The 15027-nt window shown below is 47.4% G+C and overlaps 5 protein-coding genes across 5 annotated transcripts; 3 read left to right on the top strand and 2 right to left on the bottom strand.

Annotated features, from left to right (window-relative positions):
* Positions 1-1010: 1010 nt before the first annotated feature.
* On the top strand, positions 1011-2210 carry BDBG_08371 (uncharacterized protein; the record flags this gene model as incomplete). The annotated part of the gene is made up of 3 exons (XM_031723532.1): positions 1011-1837; positions 1894-2056; positions 2190-2210. The coding sequence occupies exons 1-3, from the start codon at positions 1479-1481 to the stop codon at positions 2208-2210; spliced, it is 543 nt and encodes a 180-aa protein (XP_031580714.1). The 5' UTR covers positions 1011-1478.
* A 554-nt stretch (positions 2211-2764) lies between these two features.
* BDBG_08372 (ubiquitin conjugating enzyme) lies at positions 2765-8087 on the bottom strand. The gene is made up of 2 exons (XM_002621295.2): positions 6777-8087; positions 2765-6716 (listed from the first exon to the last, which is right to left on the bottom strand). The coding sequence occupies exons 1-2, from the start codon at positions 6940-6942 to the stop codon at positions 3214-3216; spliced, it is 3669 nt and encodes a 1222-aa protein (XP_002621341.1). The 5' UTR covers positions 6943-8087; the 3' UTR covers positions 2765-3213.
* An 847-nt stretch (positions 8088-8934) lies between these two features.
* On the top strand, positions 8935-10838 carry BDBG_08373 (uncharacterized protein). The gene has a single exon (XM_002621296.2). It carries the CDS (start codon positions 9296-9298, stop codon positions 10616-10618), a length of 1323 nt encoding a protein of 440 aa, XP_002621342.1. The 5' UTR covers positions 8935-9295; the 3' UTR covers positions 10619-10838.
* A 62-nt stretch (positions 10839-10900) lies between these two features.
* Positions 10901-13459, top strand: BDBG_08374 (uncharacterized protein). Its single transcript, XM_002621297.2, has 2 exons — positions 10901-11406; positions 11496-13459. Exons 1-2 carry the CDS (start codon positions 11239-11241, stop codon positions 13089-13091), a joined length of 1764 nt encoding a protein of 587 aa, XP_002621343.1. The 5' UTR covers positions 10901-11238; the 3' UTR covers positions 13092-13459.
* On the bottom strand, positions 13337-15010 carry BDBG_08375 (uncharacterized protein). Its single transcript, XM_002621298.2, has 3 exons — positions 14833-15010; positions 14585-14737; positions 13337-14432 (listed from the first exon to the last, which is right to left on the bottom strand). Exons 1-3 carry the CDS (start codon positions 14836-14838, stop codon positions 13752-13754), a joined length of 840 nt encoding a protein of 279 aa, XP_002621344.1. The 5' UTR covers positions 14839-15010; the 3' UTR covers positions 13337-13751.
* Positions 15011-15027: the final 17 nt, after the last annotated feature.

Consider the following 15027-nt stretch of genomic DNA (forward strand, 5'->3'; position numbering starts at 1 on the left):
TTTTTGGCTTGAGAAGTAGTACTACTCTTGCATATGAACTCCATTCATTTTCAGTTAATGCAGAACTACTGGTACTTGATGCCTAACTAGTGCTGCAGAGGAAACATCCTCAGTTATTGAAAGGAGATTTCTTTTATTATCAGCAGGGATTCACCATATGTTGGATGATCTCTTTGGAATCTGCTCTAAAAAGGCCTAGTCAGTTTCGGCTAACTAGACAGTTGGCTGCTCGGCGGTTCAAGAAGTTATCTTTCAGCTTTGCTTGTTAGGTGTTGAGTATTCTAATACCTAATCAAAGGATCGTAACAGGAGCCTTTATTAGCTGTTACGTACGACTCTTGCCACTGCAATCTGTGGCTTTACATTGGTCGGGTTAAATATGAATCTCCTCTTTCTTTCAAGCAGAGCGGATGCTGGAGGCTATCTAGATGTGTCTAGTGTGCGGATAACAAAGGACGTCTCCTTGTCGGCATTCTTGCTCACTGCACGTTTCTCATGCACGCCATGACCTTTGAAGACAAATTCCATCGGGGTATATCCCTGGTCGTTTCAGTTGCACGCGTTGTTGAATTAATAACATAAAACTTATCACCTCAGAGTTTCAAGTCTTCTAATAACACGACATAGCGGTGGTTTACAGGGCCAGGTTGGGATCAGTCATCACCAGGCTCAGGGGGTTGACCGAATACTTTTTGGACTTGTCTCCTTCGGCTACTGTGATTACTTTGGCATAGGTTATATACTACAGGTGATTCCGGTTCCCCCTTTTCAGAAGAGGCAGCAAAAATATCCTTGATTGGATGACATATTCTATATATTTTCTTACACTGCAAACAACATGCCTATTCGTCTTGACTCTTTCTGAGTGCATTTCCGGATTGCTCTACACCAACCCCGCCTCGCCTCGAAAATGGAATTAATTCCAGATAACTTCAGTTCGTGGGTAGCCGAAGCGAGAAAGAACAACGCCCTCCATTTGAAGGACAGTGGCTGGAAGTCTGCTTCAAAATTTGACCGGCCGAGTTATCTCTCACTCAGAACTGTCTGGAAAACCAAATACTAGTCAAATTTTAATTCCAAAAATTGGGGCATCACCCTGACTACTCGTGCGCGCAAACTACTCGAGAATATATCTGGTTGGCCACTCTACTTAGATCATGTTGGTAAAAAGACAAACGCGCAATTCCCTATTCCGCAACTGATGTCATTTTCTCTCGTCTTTTATTATCACGATTGGATTATCCATCATCCATGGGAGGGCAAATGCATCCATCTCGGAAGCCCTCTCCACTCCGGTCTCATCACGAACAAGATCCCACTCGGCTCAAAAGACAGATAAACGTGACATCCCTTCAACTCTTTCACAGAAGGACACCAGACATGAAGGTGATTGCTCTGTCTCTGTCTTAGAGCGAGAACTACGTAGACTTGACATTCAGCGAGAACAGGAGACAACGCCCGAGCCTCCCATCGATCGCATGTCACCCACCTCACCGATCTCATCTGAATTAGCCAATGGCCTTTATCCTCCAGTGATAGATGAACAGATTATCAACACCGCTTTGATAATATTTTTGAATGCCATCTCAATTGAGTGCGATGGTGTGGAAGCTGAATGGTCTTTGCACCGGAAATCATTCAAATTTGGCCAACACTTCGAGGCCGAAACAGATGGCCATCTTTCCATTTTTGATAGAAAGGGATCACTGTCAAGGGCGATAGTGGAGGTGAAACGCAACCTCAGGGAAAACCAACCCCAAATTATATATCAAGAGACTGCAGAGATGGCGGCATGGATTTTTGAGGAGCCAGACAAAGAAAACAAATACATCTATCGGTATGTATATTCCCACTGACATTCGCTAATGTTTACTGAACGAAAGTCCTATTTAGTCGCGTCCTAGTGTCTCAGAACCATATGGAAATTTACCTTACAATCGCAGAGTATGACAATGGCTATGTGAAATATCTTCGCGGGGAGAATGATGAGAAGGATGAGATATCCCTGATGAAGATGAATCAGTTCGGGCCATGGCTATTGAAGTGTCAAGACCATGTGAAGCAATTTGCAGAGATCTTTTTTTTTTTTTTTTTTTTTTTTCCCTTACCTTCTATTCTATATCATCATCACACCCCCATGCTATGTATGCTTCGTCAAAAGCTTGAAACATTTGACCAAAACAACACAGTTCTTGCTAGTCTCTAAATAATTCAGCTGCATGCGCTAGCAAAGCACTCCTGAGATGTTGATATTAAATCAAGAATCACTATACTCTCTTGCTTGCTTCACTTTTCTCTATTTACTGACTTTTCATCTATCATATATTCTTCAATCCTATCCTATCCCCATCCCATCCCATGGGATGATCAGTTAGGGCTATTTCCAAAGTTCCAAGTCACAGCACGGAGAAAGCAAGAGTTCGGAGCCCTTGCAACATAACTTTGTAATGTAAAACGAATGCCAGCCAGCATTAAAGGAGACAGGAGACTTCGTAAGAGAGGTCAATGTTTTTTTTATTTTTTTATTTTTTCAATTGAAAAGGGATGTGGACCATTAATAAATAAGCAAGAAAAAAATATGACACAGAGGGCAGAAGAAAATCAGAATTTCATGCAATCTGACAGTGTTATTACTTACATATGTAGATGATCACTTCACTCGCCTAAAAGCTCTCACTGATGAAACCTCTTGCTCTGCTCTGCTGTTCAACAATGCCTTACTATATTAGATATATATGTACAGTACATATATATATAGAAACCAGCAATAGTACACATAAAATTTGTTAGATCATATAAATAAATATACTACGTTTGATGGGAGCAGATTACATACATTACTGATAGGTATCTAATACGGGAGAAAGAGAGAAGGAAAAAGAAGACTTCAAATCTCAGAGCTACAGTGCACCTCTTCACATTAAATTCATTTATTCTTGAAAGAGAGATAGAAAGGAAAGGAGAAGAATTCAATAGAGATGCCATAACTATTCTTGAAGGTTTGTCGCGGACGGGAGAGGGGTTATGGGGGAGGTAATGAAAATAGAAATCGCACTGCCTCAAAATATCCCCATGTGTTCATTGACTTAACCAAATGCCAAATCATCACCAACCGAAACCCAAGCCCAGAGCAATGGAGTAAAAAAAATTAATAAGACAAAAACAGAAAGGAAAATTGAAAAATGAGAAATGGTAAGAGATATTCGGCCAATCTCAGATCCTACCCGTTGCACCACTCCCTCCCCCCATCGTCATCTTCCCAAAATCCTTTGGCACCTCCCACCCATGCATCCGGCACGCGCGTATATACGCATCCATAGCCTCTCCAACGCCATAATCCCTCACAGTCCCCTTACTCACAGTCTGCCCGCCCGCCAGACGCGCTGGGTGCGGTTCCGTGCTCGAAATTGCCATGCGCACCTGCAACAGCACGCTCTCGATGCTCGACACAGCTGACCAGCCCGAATTAGTGAGCAGTTCCATACACAACGCGCCGCCGGCAGTGACGTGGCCGCCGCCTCCGGCGAAGAAGCTGAGGAAGCGTGGGCGGATAACGCGCACGAAGGGTGGGGAGATGGGATAGTCGCTTGGGAAGCGGAGCTCGAGCACGACGGATTTGAGACCTGCGTTTTGGAGGTCCGTGGCTAGTGGGAGGGATGGGTCGAAGGAGTGTAGTTCGACGATCCATTGGTAGACTGTGCTAGTTATGCTGGGGTCGACGTACCAGCCGAGTTCGTGGAGAGGTTGGGTTTCTTGGGTTTTTAGGGTGGTGTTAAGATCGCGTAGAAGGGCTTTGGTCGCCCAGAGCGTGGAGGTTTTCGGTTCCTCAAGGAGAGGGAGTTCGGCTGCGATGAGGGTGCCGGGGACGAAGTCGGTTTTCGGGGCGGAGGAGTTGGTGGTTGCCATTATAGTTGGTGTGTCGTGGACTGACGCTTTACCCTTGTTGTTACTCTGCTCCTGGCTGGTATCTTGTTCGTTTTTAAGCAGGATCAGGTTATCTTCATCATCTGTGTCTTCACTAATATAGCCATCTGTTGTGGATCGGCGCGCCTTGGGACCTAATGCCTTTGTGGAAGAACCTGGGAGGGACTTTTCGATGTTTGATATGCCGGCAGACACGCGCCGAAAAAAGGAAGATCTGTCACCGAAGATCTGAAGTCTTCTTTTCGCGGGTGATTCTTGCATATTAGCAGAGCCCTTGGCTGCTGATGAAGCAGAATTGCTGTTCAGAGTATTTGCTTGCTCGGACTCGGTGATTTTTCCACCAATACGGCGCCCTTGGCTGACCGCCGTAACTGGGATTCTAATCGGATTTCCACTTGGGCCTTTGGCGGTATATTCAGGGTCCTGTAAATGGCAGGCAGAAGAGGAACCCTGTTCCACGCGATCTTTGTTACACAAATCGAGAGATTGGCAGCTAACAAACAAATAGCGTGGCTGTATCCAGTCCAGCTGCGCTACGACGAGATGAGGTGACTTGCTCACGAATTCGTTGGGGGCATTCACGACTTCGTTCAGGGATATTGCGGATTGAATTTTCAATTGGCTCTGGGGCCATGCTATGGGGGTGCCTCTCGTATAAGAAGACGAGGTTGTGAAGTCAGGGCTCATGTACACGCCATTTCCAAACGCACGACCGTGAACCGTTTCGCGGAAATGCAAACCTTCGCGTAAGATGCCGTGCCAACTAGAAAGGCGACTTCCATGCCAGGCAAAAATAGTAGGGTACTTGAGGTTGAGTCTTTCAGTTACGGCAGCAACTGCTTGCACGAATCGTTGCTCTTTGTCAGGGGCACCCTGCGCGAATCTGAACTGCATGTAGTTCTCCATGCCAGAGACGCGGTCACTGTCGTTGTAAGCTGAATCTGCTGTTTGGCCATCTTGAATGATACAGGAACGATTTGAAGCGACAATCCAACGTAGCACATCCAGTGCTGATTTAGAGATCCTGACACGCCAATCAGTAAGCATAGGTTCTGCCTTCTCAGAGTTATTCAATAGGAACTTCCTCATCTCGTCCACGCTGGGCAGGGTATCGAGGAGCATTGCAATAGTACTCTGTTTGTCAACAGCACTAATGTCATCGAAGTTATGGTTATAGATGTAAATAGTCACATCCGAGTATTCGGCTTGGATGTTGGGCTGGTTGTTGTTAGAGCCTGGAACTGGTGTTGGTGTTACCTGTCGCGAGACGGGGCTGGACAAGTGAACCGTTGGGAAAAAGAAAATATCCTGCACCCGACAGTGGAACTGTCTGTTGGGTTCACAGTCGGAGATCACAATCCAATCCCCGGTACGAACAGGGCAGTTCCCGCAGTCGCTGGGAAAAAGAAGTTCTAACTTTGAATAGTCGAACTTGGTAACAGCATGCGCATTTGCACTTGATGAGCTAATCGCAGAGCCTCGCTGGTAGCCCACGTGTGGTATAACTGGTGAAAAGCTTACAACAGGGGGAACCAAAAGTCCGAGTCCAGTAGGGAAGTCATCCAGTCGACTTTGCTTGGCACTGGCATAGGTGAAACTAACAAGTAGATCCACGACATAAGGCTGCGATATGACTTCCCATTCCAAACTAGGCCCGAATCCAAGAGCCATGTACTGATACAAGCAAAGGCTTTTAGAGCATACATATGGTTTCAGCGCCTCAAATGCATCTTCCGTCTTGCAGTGACAAACAAGACAAAACTCCGTGCATCGGACAAAATGACGGAGTACAAATTGCATTGCAATAAGTGGGAAAGATGCACCATCGCCATATTTCTCTATCAGATGGTCAGAGGTTACTAAGTCCGGCAGGGTGGTTGATGAAGAAGCAAGGGTTTCTTCTTTGGTATATTTATCATCTGATGGGTGTGCATGGTTGAGAGACTTTCCTTGAACATCGTTGAGAAAGACTTCTGCTCCAGACCAAGGAAAACCGAAAGTGTGTCTGTACTGTAGAATCTTAACAAAACGTTCATTCAAAAGAGCATTTAGTGGCTTGCTGATGAACGACCGAATCATCTTTCGAGAATTTGGTTGGCCCGCCAGGGAAGCGCTATCTGCTTCATCGTATGTAGCTCCCGCCTTGGAATCGTAACGGTTGAATGCGGTTAAGGCACTTTGGAGTGTAGGTTTGTACGAATCGCACAAGTCAGCCTGGAACTCCAAATGAACTTTCCCAAACGCAGAATCCTCTTGCATAATTTCTTCGAGAGAGCGATATCTGTCTATGTAGCGGATAAGGCAAACAAGGTATTGGTTTCCGTTCACATGCCAAGCCTGCATTGCTTCCTCAGATATTGCAAGTTTTGAGAGCCGGCACGAGATGGAGATAATTGGATTCCCGGGATTTCCCAAGTATCCCACTCTGAAGCCGGCCATCTTGGCCTCGCGGAGGTCCACCGCCAGCTTGGCAAGGATGATATCGTCAGAGTTCCCGGTCAGCATGCCAGTATCCGGGTTTTCAACATGCTGCACTGAAACTATAGGAGAGTGTGGAGACCAGCCATATTCACCATCGGAGTCCTCAGGTGCATCGAGCATATCAAGATCACTGCCCGAATCAGGAGACAATGCTTTCTCCAGGGTGCTGGTAATTTGCATAAGCATGTCAGAGATGCTCAGGCCGCTCAGATAAGATTGCACCTCCTCCAATGCTTCAGTCACTGCCTGGGGAACATCTTCAGTTGTAGTATACACAAAGTAGTCATGCTCCTTTGGGTATGAAGATAAGTCTGCGCGTTTCAGTTAGCAATGTCTTCTTTCTCTACGACGGGGGGGGGGATTATATATACCGGAAACTAGGAGCTGAATCTCCACTGGTTTTTCAGATGAAGAATCCGGGGAAAATGTGCAAGAAATAACGCCGTCGTCATCCCCGGCCTTCACATCCACCATGCGGGAATTTTTCCCTAGGCTTGAAGCCTCTTGTAAATCGCGTATGAAGTCCCTCCTCGGCATGTTTGGGGCAAAGAGGGAAAAGGCGCTCTTAATCTCCTCTTACCGCTGCGCAAAGCGAGTTGTGCAGAAGCTCTGGGGATGAAATTGAAGTGGGCAGGGACAATCAATCCAACTAAATATGTGAAATGGGACAAAGAGCGATGAGAGCGATGAGAAGAGTCGAGATGAATCTGAAGGGGAAAAAGAAACCCAAACCCAACGCCTCAGGATATTGTGCAAAGGAACCAAAAGAAGGCCTTCATTAGAATTCTAGGAGTGTAGTCCCGAATTTTCTATGAGGGAATATCTGAAGATTGAAGTGTGTGAAGATAGAGATATTTTGTATTTTGGCCGGGAGACCGAAGGGTATAGTTGCAACGTAGTAGAAGAAAGCTCATAAGGGATAAAGAAGGTACAAGTGAATGAATGAGTTGCACCTGGGTCCCGTTCATTGCAGGCGGAGTATTTATTCCGGTGCAAAAGGCCGCTACAAGAACAGCGGCCGATCGGGCAAGGCAGTCAACGGAGGGGCAAGATAGCTAGCTCAGGCAAGTAAAGGCGCATGTATGTATGTACGTATGTATGTATGTATGTATGGATGGATGGATGGATGGATGGTTGTATGTATAGAATTGCGGGAAGAGAGAGTCAAGAGCCCGGAGAGGAGTGTTTTAGCAGCGCATTCTTCTGCGCCCCAATAATTTGGTAGTAAGAAGCGGAAAACGCCTTGTCCCCATAGACAGTGTTATGGATGTATGGATGTATTTCACTGCCACTGAGCCATGTTTACACATGGGAGACAGTGAGAGGGAGGGAGAGGGCGAGGATGGGCACCAGGAGGGAGGATGAAATGTGTCTTGTTGCGGTGCAACTGAGCCCTTGTGGATGCGTCAGAGACGCTCGGCAGAGAGACAGGTATTTAGCAGCCCCAGTAGTTAGGTAGGGTAAGGAGGACTCACTCTCCTCAGTCAGTAAGAAATCAATTGGCTGAGGTGGGTTGACACACAGCCAGAAGAAACTGTCAGGGTCATCTATTTAATATGGGTGGTTGTATTTCCTCTGGATATGAGCTTGAAGATGAGAGAACATGATGCCCCAAAGGAGAGCTTTCAGCCTCAGTCTCAGCGGTTGGGAAGAGAGAGAACTAAATAAGTTATTGAGTTATAATACGAGTTATTTATAACTATTTAAATAACTAATATTTAACAACACAATCCAGGTCACTATAATATTTAAGTTATTTATTTATCCTGTGGGCATAACAAGATATTTCTGCTCTGTTTTAATAAATAGCCAGCTAAATAAATAAATATATTCAACCATCTCAAAACGCCTTTACTCTCCTTGTCTGCGCAGTTAAACGCCAGATTTCCCGCCGTGAAGCTTGCTAACCACCGCACAAAGCTAAAATCAAGCTCTTGTTGGATTCCTGATCCAACAGCAAGCAGCTTATACCTGATCTGCTGCTGGCAACTAACCCAGGTATTTATCTAAGATAACACGCTGTTTGAACGCTCATACTTTCATGGTGTCTGGCATTAGGGATAGTTATCTTTCGGAGGAAAAGAGGCGCTTTAACAAGACCGCAGATGCCTCTGCTTGCACTTCATTTCCAAGCTCAATAACATCTGTTGACCATCACGGCCCCCGGGCGCTTCTCCATCTAGCATCCATCTTGACAGAGGGCAAGGGTGATATAAAAATAGCTTGCTGTTGTGTTGTCGCTGTGGGATACATTCTAAACCCACTGAGTAGACAAGAGGGGGAAAATAAACAAAGGAATTCTATCTGCAAGTATTATATAGTTATAAATATATAAAATATATATATAAAAAAAATAAAAAATAAAAAATAAAAAAAATGAACATGACATTAGATTCATTGCAGTTCAGAATGCGACATGTTTGGCATTTGCCCTGCGCGTAAATAAATACTTAAATACTTATATATTTACTAAATAAATATTTAACTAAATATTTAACTCAGTTGTAAGGGCCGCGATTAAATATTTATTTCTCTCCGCCCGCCACCTCTTCCACCCAATGTTAATGCAAAGTGCCATCTGAGGCTTTAGACAGCATAGCAACTCTCGACCGCCGATTTCTCTCACGATCCCGTATCTCAATTAATGTCGTGATGCATACGTCTAACTTAATACTATACGCTTCTCTATTTATACCTAGGTAGATATTGCTCTGCAAGGAGCCGTTGAATTATTTACGACATCGCCTCTCCGCCGGAACCACCACCACAATTACCACCGCGCTTCGATCGTCATCAAATACAAAAGGAACGCACGAAAGCAAGGCCAGATAAAGGCCAACCATATTATTTATCCAGTCTACCCATACTCCACACTCCAGTTCTACAAGCCATGGACCGCGCCACCACCTCCTCCCCTTCCACAACCCCAGTAACCAGCAGCCTACATGAGCCCCCGGAAAGCCACAAAAGGATACATCAACCCTCATCCTCCCATCTCGACTCTACCCTCTCCCATTTCGCAGATCCCACCTTTGACCCTGTCGACTACCTTAACAACATCCTCCCGTCCTTCTCCCTTTCCCTCTCTTCACCCCAAACAACAACGACGGCAACCGCAACAATCCCCACAACAAAAGACAGAGCAGCAAGTGCTACCGCGGCCTCTACGCCCGTCTCCCTCGCGGCGCTCTCAACGCAAACCCAATCCCTTATCTCACAGCTCAGTGCGCAAAATGCGCGCCTGTCGAATACCCTGACGCAGCTGACAGATGAGATACTACGTGGTGGGGGCCGGTTGGCGTATGAGGTCGAGGTTTTGAGGGGGGAGGCGGTGGGCTTGTCGGATGCGTTGAGGGAAGAGCTGGCGGGGGATATAGAGCTGTTTGTGCCGGGAGGGAAGGTGCCGGATATATCTATGTCTACAAGAGCGGAGGAAGAAGCGGTGACAAAGACACAAGCGGAAGCTAGTGAGCCAGCGGACAATCCCGCGCAAACACAACAACCGCAAACACAAGTACAACCAGATGACGAGCAACAGCAGCAATCACAACCAAAAGAACCAGGACAAGAAGCACAATCGGAAACACAACCCGCCTCAAACGAGCCCCTCTACCTCACCCACCTCCGCACCCTAACCAACGTCCGCGCCCGCCTCGAGCAGGTAATCCACACTTTCGGCGAAGCCATGGAATGGCCCCTCGCCCCCTCCGAAACCTCTCTCGCATCCTCTTTCATCTCCGTCTCGGCACCCGAACCCGGCACGGAGAGCCAGCACAGCCGCGAGGAGAAGGGGAAGGAAGTCGCGAAGAAGTTGCGGGCGGAGATCATAGAGTTGCTGGATAAGGACACTGGTACCACTGACGCAGATGGTGTGGAAGCGGCTAATCGGCGGGTTGAGGCGCTGCGGGAGCTGGTGGGCGTGTGGAAGGGGACGGCGGAGGAGAAGGCGCGGATGAGGTTTGTGGATGGATTGGCGAAGTTGGTTGAGGAGCGGAGGAAGGTTGTGCAGAGTGAGACGGAGAGTAAGGGTGGAGGAGGGTCTAAGAGTGGGCTGCGCGGGGATAGTAATGCTGGACGGGATGGGAGGGGAGGAGGGGGTCAGGAAGGTAAAGGTAGTGCTGGTACAACTACGACTGCTCCTGCTTCTGGTGGCGGTGGTGGTGGGTTGTTGCGGAATCTGCAGCGATTGCGGGATGAGATATATCTTGATTGATTTTGAGGGGGGGGGAGGGGGTGGCTGAGACCACCATTGTAAATATTTACTGTATAGGCTGGACTTTGACGTCTTTCACTTTTATATACTCTATAGACATAATATGCTTTGCATGGCTCCTTTCTTTTTACTTGTTATCTAGAGTAATTTTTATATTTGTCAAACGTGCTTTGCTAGTCATGCATAATTGAATATTAATGTCATAGAATATTTTTAAAACGTTGTCAATGCCCCATACTCCGTAGATCTATCTGCATTGGCTCGCTAAAAATAAATAAAACGCTCAACCAAACTTCCCTTTCATCTCGATATTTCTATTTCGGACTGGTTTGGCGGGTTCAACACCAATCGCCGCTAGCCCACGGGCTTTTGGTCAGATTATTAATAACTAAGTGCTGTGTATTTACGTCATCTCTCAATCGACATTGACTCAACATCTCCCCCGCCAAACAACCCTAACTATACTGTCCCATCTCTGACAAGCCATTATTATAGGCCAATTAGATGCGGCATTCTTGTTCCTTTGCTCGAACGGGGGTCGGGTAGCCATTATACGTCGCTACTTGCTGCAACTGCGTCGAACAGGGCATCTCGAGACGAAAGTTGGCTCGTTGTAAAACATGGGCTTGCTAGAACTCCTGGACTATAACGCCGTGAGAGATGGCGCTGGCGTACATCTCTCGACTCTGTCTAGGCCGCTGCGGAGGTCGAGGAGGATAAAGACGCTCTGGGTAATTGCTGGTGTCATGCTGGTTTTGCTTGTCGTCTCTAGGACCGGGCTATATCAGGTACATATATACAGATATATATTCTTTCTATTTAGACAAGGATGGTTGCTATAGGTTACCTAGAGGGCATACGTTAACCTTCTCCACAGACTACAATTCTTCACGATATCTCCGAGATCTATCTTACCCAGCCTGTTACATCGTTTGTGGGGGATGAGATATCTCCCGCCATCAACTCCCCCCCACCCAAATTGAGCAAAGATGGCAAGTTCGCTAGCGGCGTTACAAAGACAAATCCTTCCTTTCATCTCATTATCCGCGGATCGAAGAAGAACCCCGCTATTTGTAGGACGATATTCACCGCTATGGTTCTCAACTATCCACCACCGACAGTTCTGGATTTGAACGAACCTATCACTAAAGACGGGAAGCCCGAGCAAGGGAAATGGGATAAGCTGCTGGCAATTCATAGCTACCTCTCAAAGAGCACGCATATGAAAGATACCGATGTTATCCTGATTACTGATGGCAATGATACCTGGTTCCAGCTGCCACCTGAAGTTATGCTCCAAAGGTTCCATGACCTGTTGAAGAGGAATAACGACAAATTAAGGTGGAGATATGGCTCCGTGTCAGAGAAGGTCGCTAAAAATGAGCTCAAGTCTACGCAGCGATACTCGCAGCGCATTATTTTTGCGGCGGATAAAGTCTGTCGGCCGGATCGCCCTTATGACGCTTCCTGTTTCGCAGTTCCTCATTCCAACCTGCCACCGGACATCTACGGCCCGCTGACAGATACCGGCAAAAATGTGGCCCAGAACCGGCCTAGATGGCTGAATTCTGGCTCACTGATCGGTTTATTGGGCGATGTGAAGCGTCTCTATGAACGCGCAGCGGAAATTAACTCCAAAAATATCATGCTAGGCGACGAACAGGAAGTTCTTTCTCGAATATTTGGCGAGCAGGAATTCACCCGAGAACTAGACAGACGCCTCAGGCGACCAAACTGGTACATCCGCATGGGCGAGTTATTTGGAATCCTCCAACGCATAGACATATCACGCATATTCGTAAAACTGGCCCCAGGACGCCGGCACGAGTTCGCCATCGGCCTCGACTACAAATCACAACTCTTCTTCTCAATGTCTCCCCATTCCCAGCACAACCTCGAATGGCTACATTACAACAACGTCTCACAACTCTCCTCCGCACAGCTCAGACACGGCGTCCCCCGCGAAGCCCGCCTGAACTTACCCGCTGATATCGCCAAGTGCGAAAACCCCTTCACCCCACCACATCCACTAGCCGAAAAGATACCACCCCCTTACGATGCTTCGGTCGATTACCTCCCAAGCCCCCAAAATGAATCCTGGCACACCCTCCCCCTCGCCACAGACGTCCACTCCACCTCCATCCCCGCCCTCCTCCACACAAACATCGCCATCCCTACAAACTCAGACCCCAAGCCCAAACCCGACTTGGACCCAGACCCGCTCCACCTCTGGTGGCGACACATGTGGTTCCACCCCTGGTCCCGCGCCCTCCTCCGGAAATCCCTGCGCGCTCTGCGCAGCGGCGGGGCGGAGGCGTGGGACATGCGCGGTGGACAGGGCGGTGTGTGGACAGGTAATGATGAATGGGCTGATTGGGTGAGTGTATGTAAGGGGGCTGAGGGGTTAGTTTTTGGCAACGATGGGTGGGGGAAGTGGGGGGAGGAGCTTGGGGAGGATTATCTGGCAGGTTGATATCGGGGAATGGCCCGGAGAAGCTGCCGGAGAAGCTGAGGGATAAGGAGAAAGAGGGGGAAGGGGAGGGGAAGGGGGTGGAGGTGGATGGGGGCAAATAAAGGGGTAGTTAAGTGGGTCGCAGGGGTTGGTTGAGAACATGGGGGATTTAACTGACTTCTATGTTAGATTTGTGTTTTATTTTATTTTACCTTTCATGTCAAGAGGAGCGGGGAGTTTATTATTTTTTTATCTTTTGTTTTCCTCTGATTCCCGGTGGGTTTAGGAATTTTTTAATAGACGTTTCTATTCATGGGATGTAATTTTATTATTTTACAAAGTTACGGAAGTTGCCTTAAATGAATTTGCTTATTAGACGGTGCCGATAATGTCCTCAAATCTCGCCTCCGCGGTTTCTATAAAGTTTCCTGTGCAAAGGTCGCTTTTTGCTTAAAGCTTCGAAGGTAATGTAGAGTTCACAAAGAAAATATATGTTAATAAATGCCATGACGCCCACTACAAAGACAAAGTAATAGAAAAAGACATATACATCCTCTCGGAAAAACGGGAGTAATCCCACCTGAATGCCCATGTTCTATATAATCCAACCAAATAAAAAAACTCCCCACGACATAAATAAACCAAATGGATATATAGTGAACATAAACAAAGCATAAAACATCACCCAGCAGCCGCAACAGTACTTCCCTCTTCCCCCTTCCCCTTCCCCTTCCCCCTCCCTTTACCCCCCAACGTCTCCCTAACAATCCTCAATATCTCCCCAACATCCTCAGTACTCAGCCTCTCCTCCCGATCCTCAATAACCGTATCTAGCAACGCAAGCGCCCCATAGTCCGCTTCCTCGTCAATAGCCCCATGTCCCTCTCCCTCTCCCTCTCCTCTTTGTTCCCCATCTACCTCACCATCGACATCCATCTCATCAGCTGTCCTTGCCCCCTCTGTAGCAGAAGCACCAGCAGCGGCGCCCTCCTCACCCTCCTCCTCCCCTTCCCCTTCCGCATCCCCTACTTCACCTGCACTCGCGTCAAGCCCAATCCCCAAATTCACAATCATAAGAACCTCCGCCTTTGTGAGTTGGAAGGGTCGGAGACGCCTTATTATTTCCCGTAGCGCGTTGTCGAGGTCAGTTGTTTGTGATTGGAGCGGTGCGGGAGGTTGTGGCCGTGGTGGTGGTCCCGTTAGGGATGTAGATGTAGATGTAGTATTTATATTATAATCATCGTTATTGTCATTATTATTATCCTTATCCTTATTCTTCTTATCGTCGGCCTCCGGCTTTGGCGGCGTAAAGCTTGGATAATTGAGTAGGTGCGGAGAGAGACGGGTTACGTAGTCGTGGAACTGCAAATCCCTCCCCGTTAGCGCAAGGGAATTGATATGCAGACAGTAGGAAGAGAGATGAAGCGCGAGAGGGGGAAGGGGCCAGAGGGGAGGAAGGAAAATTGAGAGCGGAACGGTACGGACAACTTCAGAAAAGCTAAAAATGAACCTACCTCCTTAACAACAGTATTATGATCCCTCAAATCCGGACTCGGCGTAAAATTCCTCGAATTGGGTGGTGGATTGGGAGGTCTGCGCGGCGGGTTCAGGCTGAAATGGGCCAGTACCTCCACATTTGTTAGGATGGCGGACTGCGGCTCGAGGATCTATGATGCGGACGTTCAATTTTGGTTAGCTTTCTTTTTTGCTTGTATTTCAATGTAGCTCTTGTTTGGCGTGGGAAGACTTAGATTGAGCTTACTTTCATGATATTTGTATGTGTATATATATGTAGAGACAGAGGCAATGGATATGCTATGTTGCAGGCTGATGGCGGGGAGGAACAAACATTTTTCTCCGTCTGGAGCGGGGCGGAGGTCGGGAGCGGAGGCGGCAGAAAATGGGAGAGCTTCAAGGCGGTGAGCGGCAGCTTGCACGAAGTATAATAAGTAACTAC

The sequence above is a fragment of the Blastomyces gilchristii genome (genome assembly GCF_000003855.2).
Source record: "Blastomyces gilchristii SLH14081 genomic scaffold supercont1.23, whole genome shotgun sequence".
In the NCBI taxonomy this organism is placed as follows: domain Eukaryota; kingdom Fungi; phylum Ascomycota; class Eurotiomycetes; order Onygenales; family Ajellomycetaceae; genus Blastomyces; species Blastomyces gilchristii.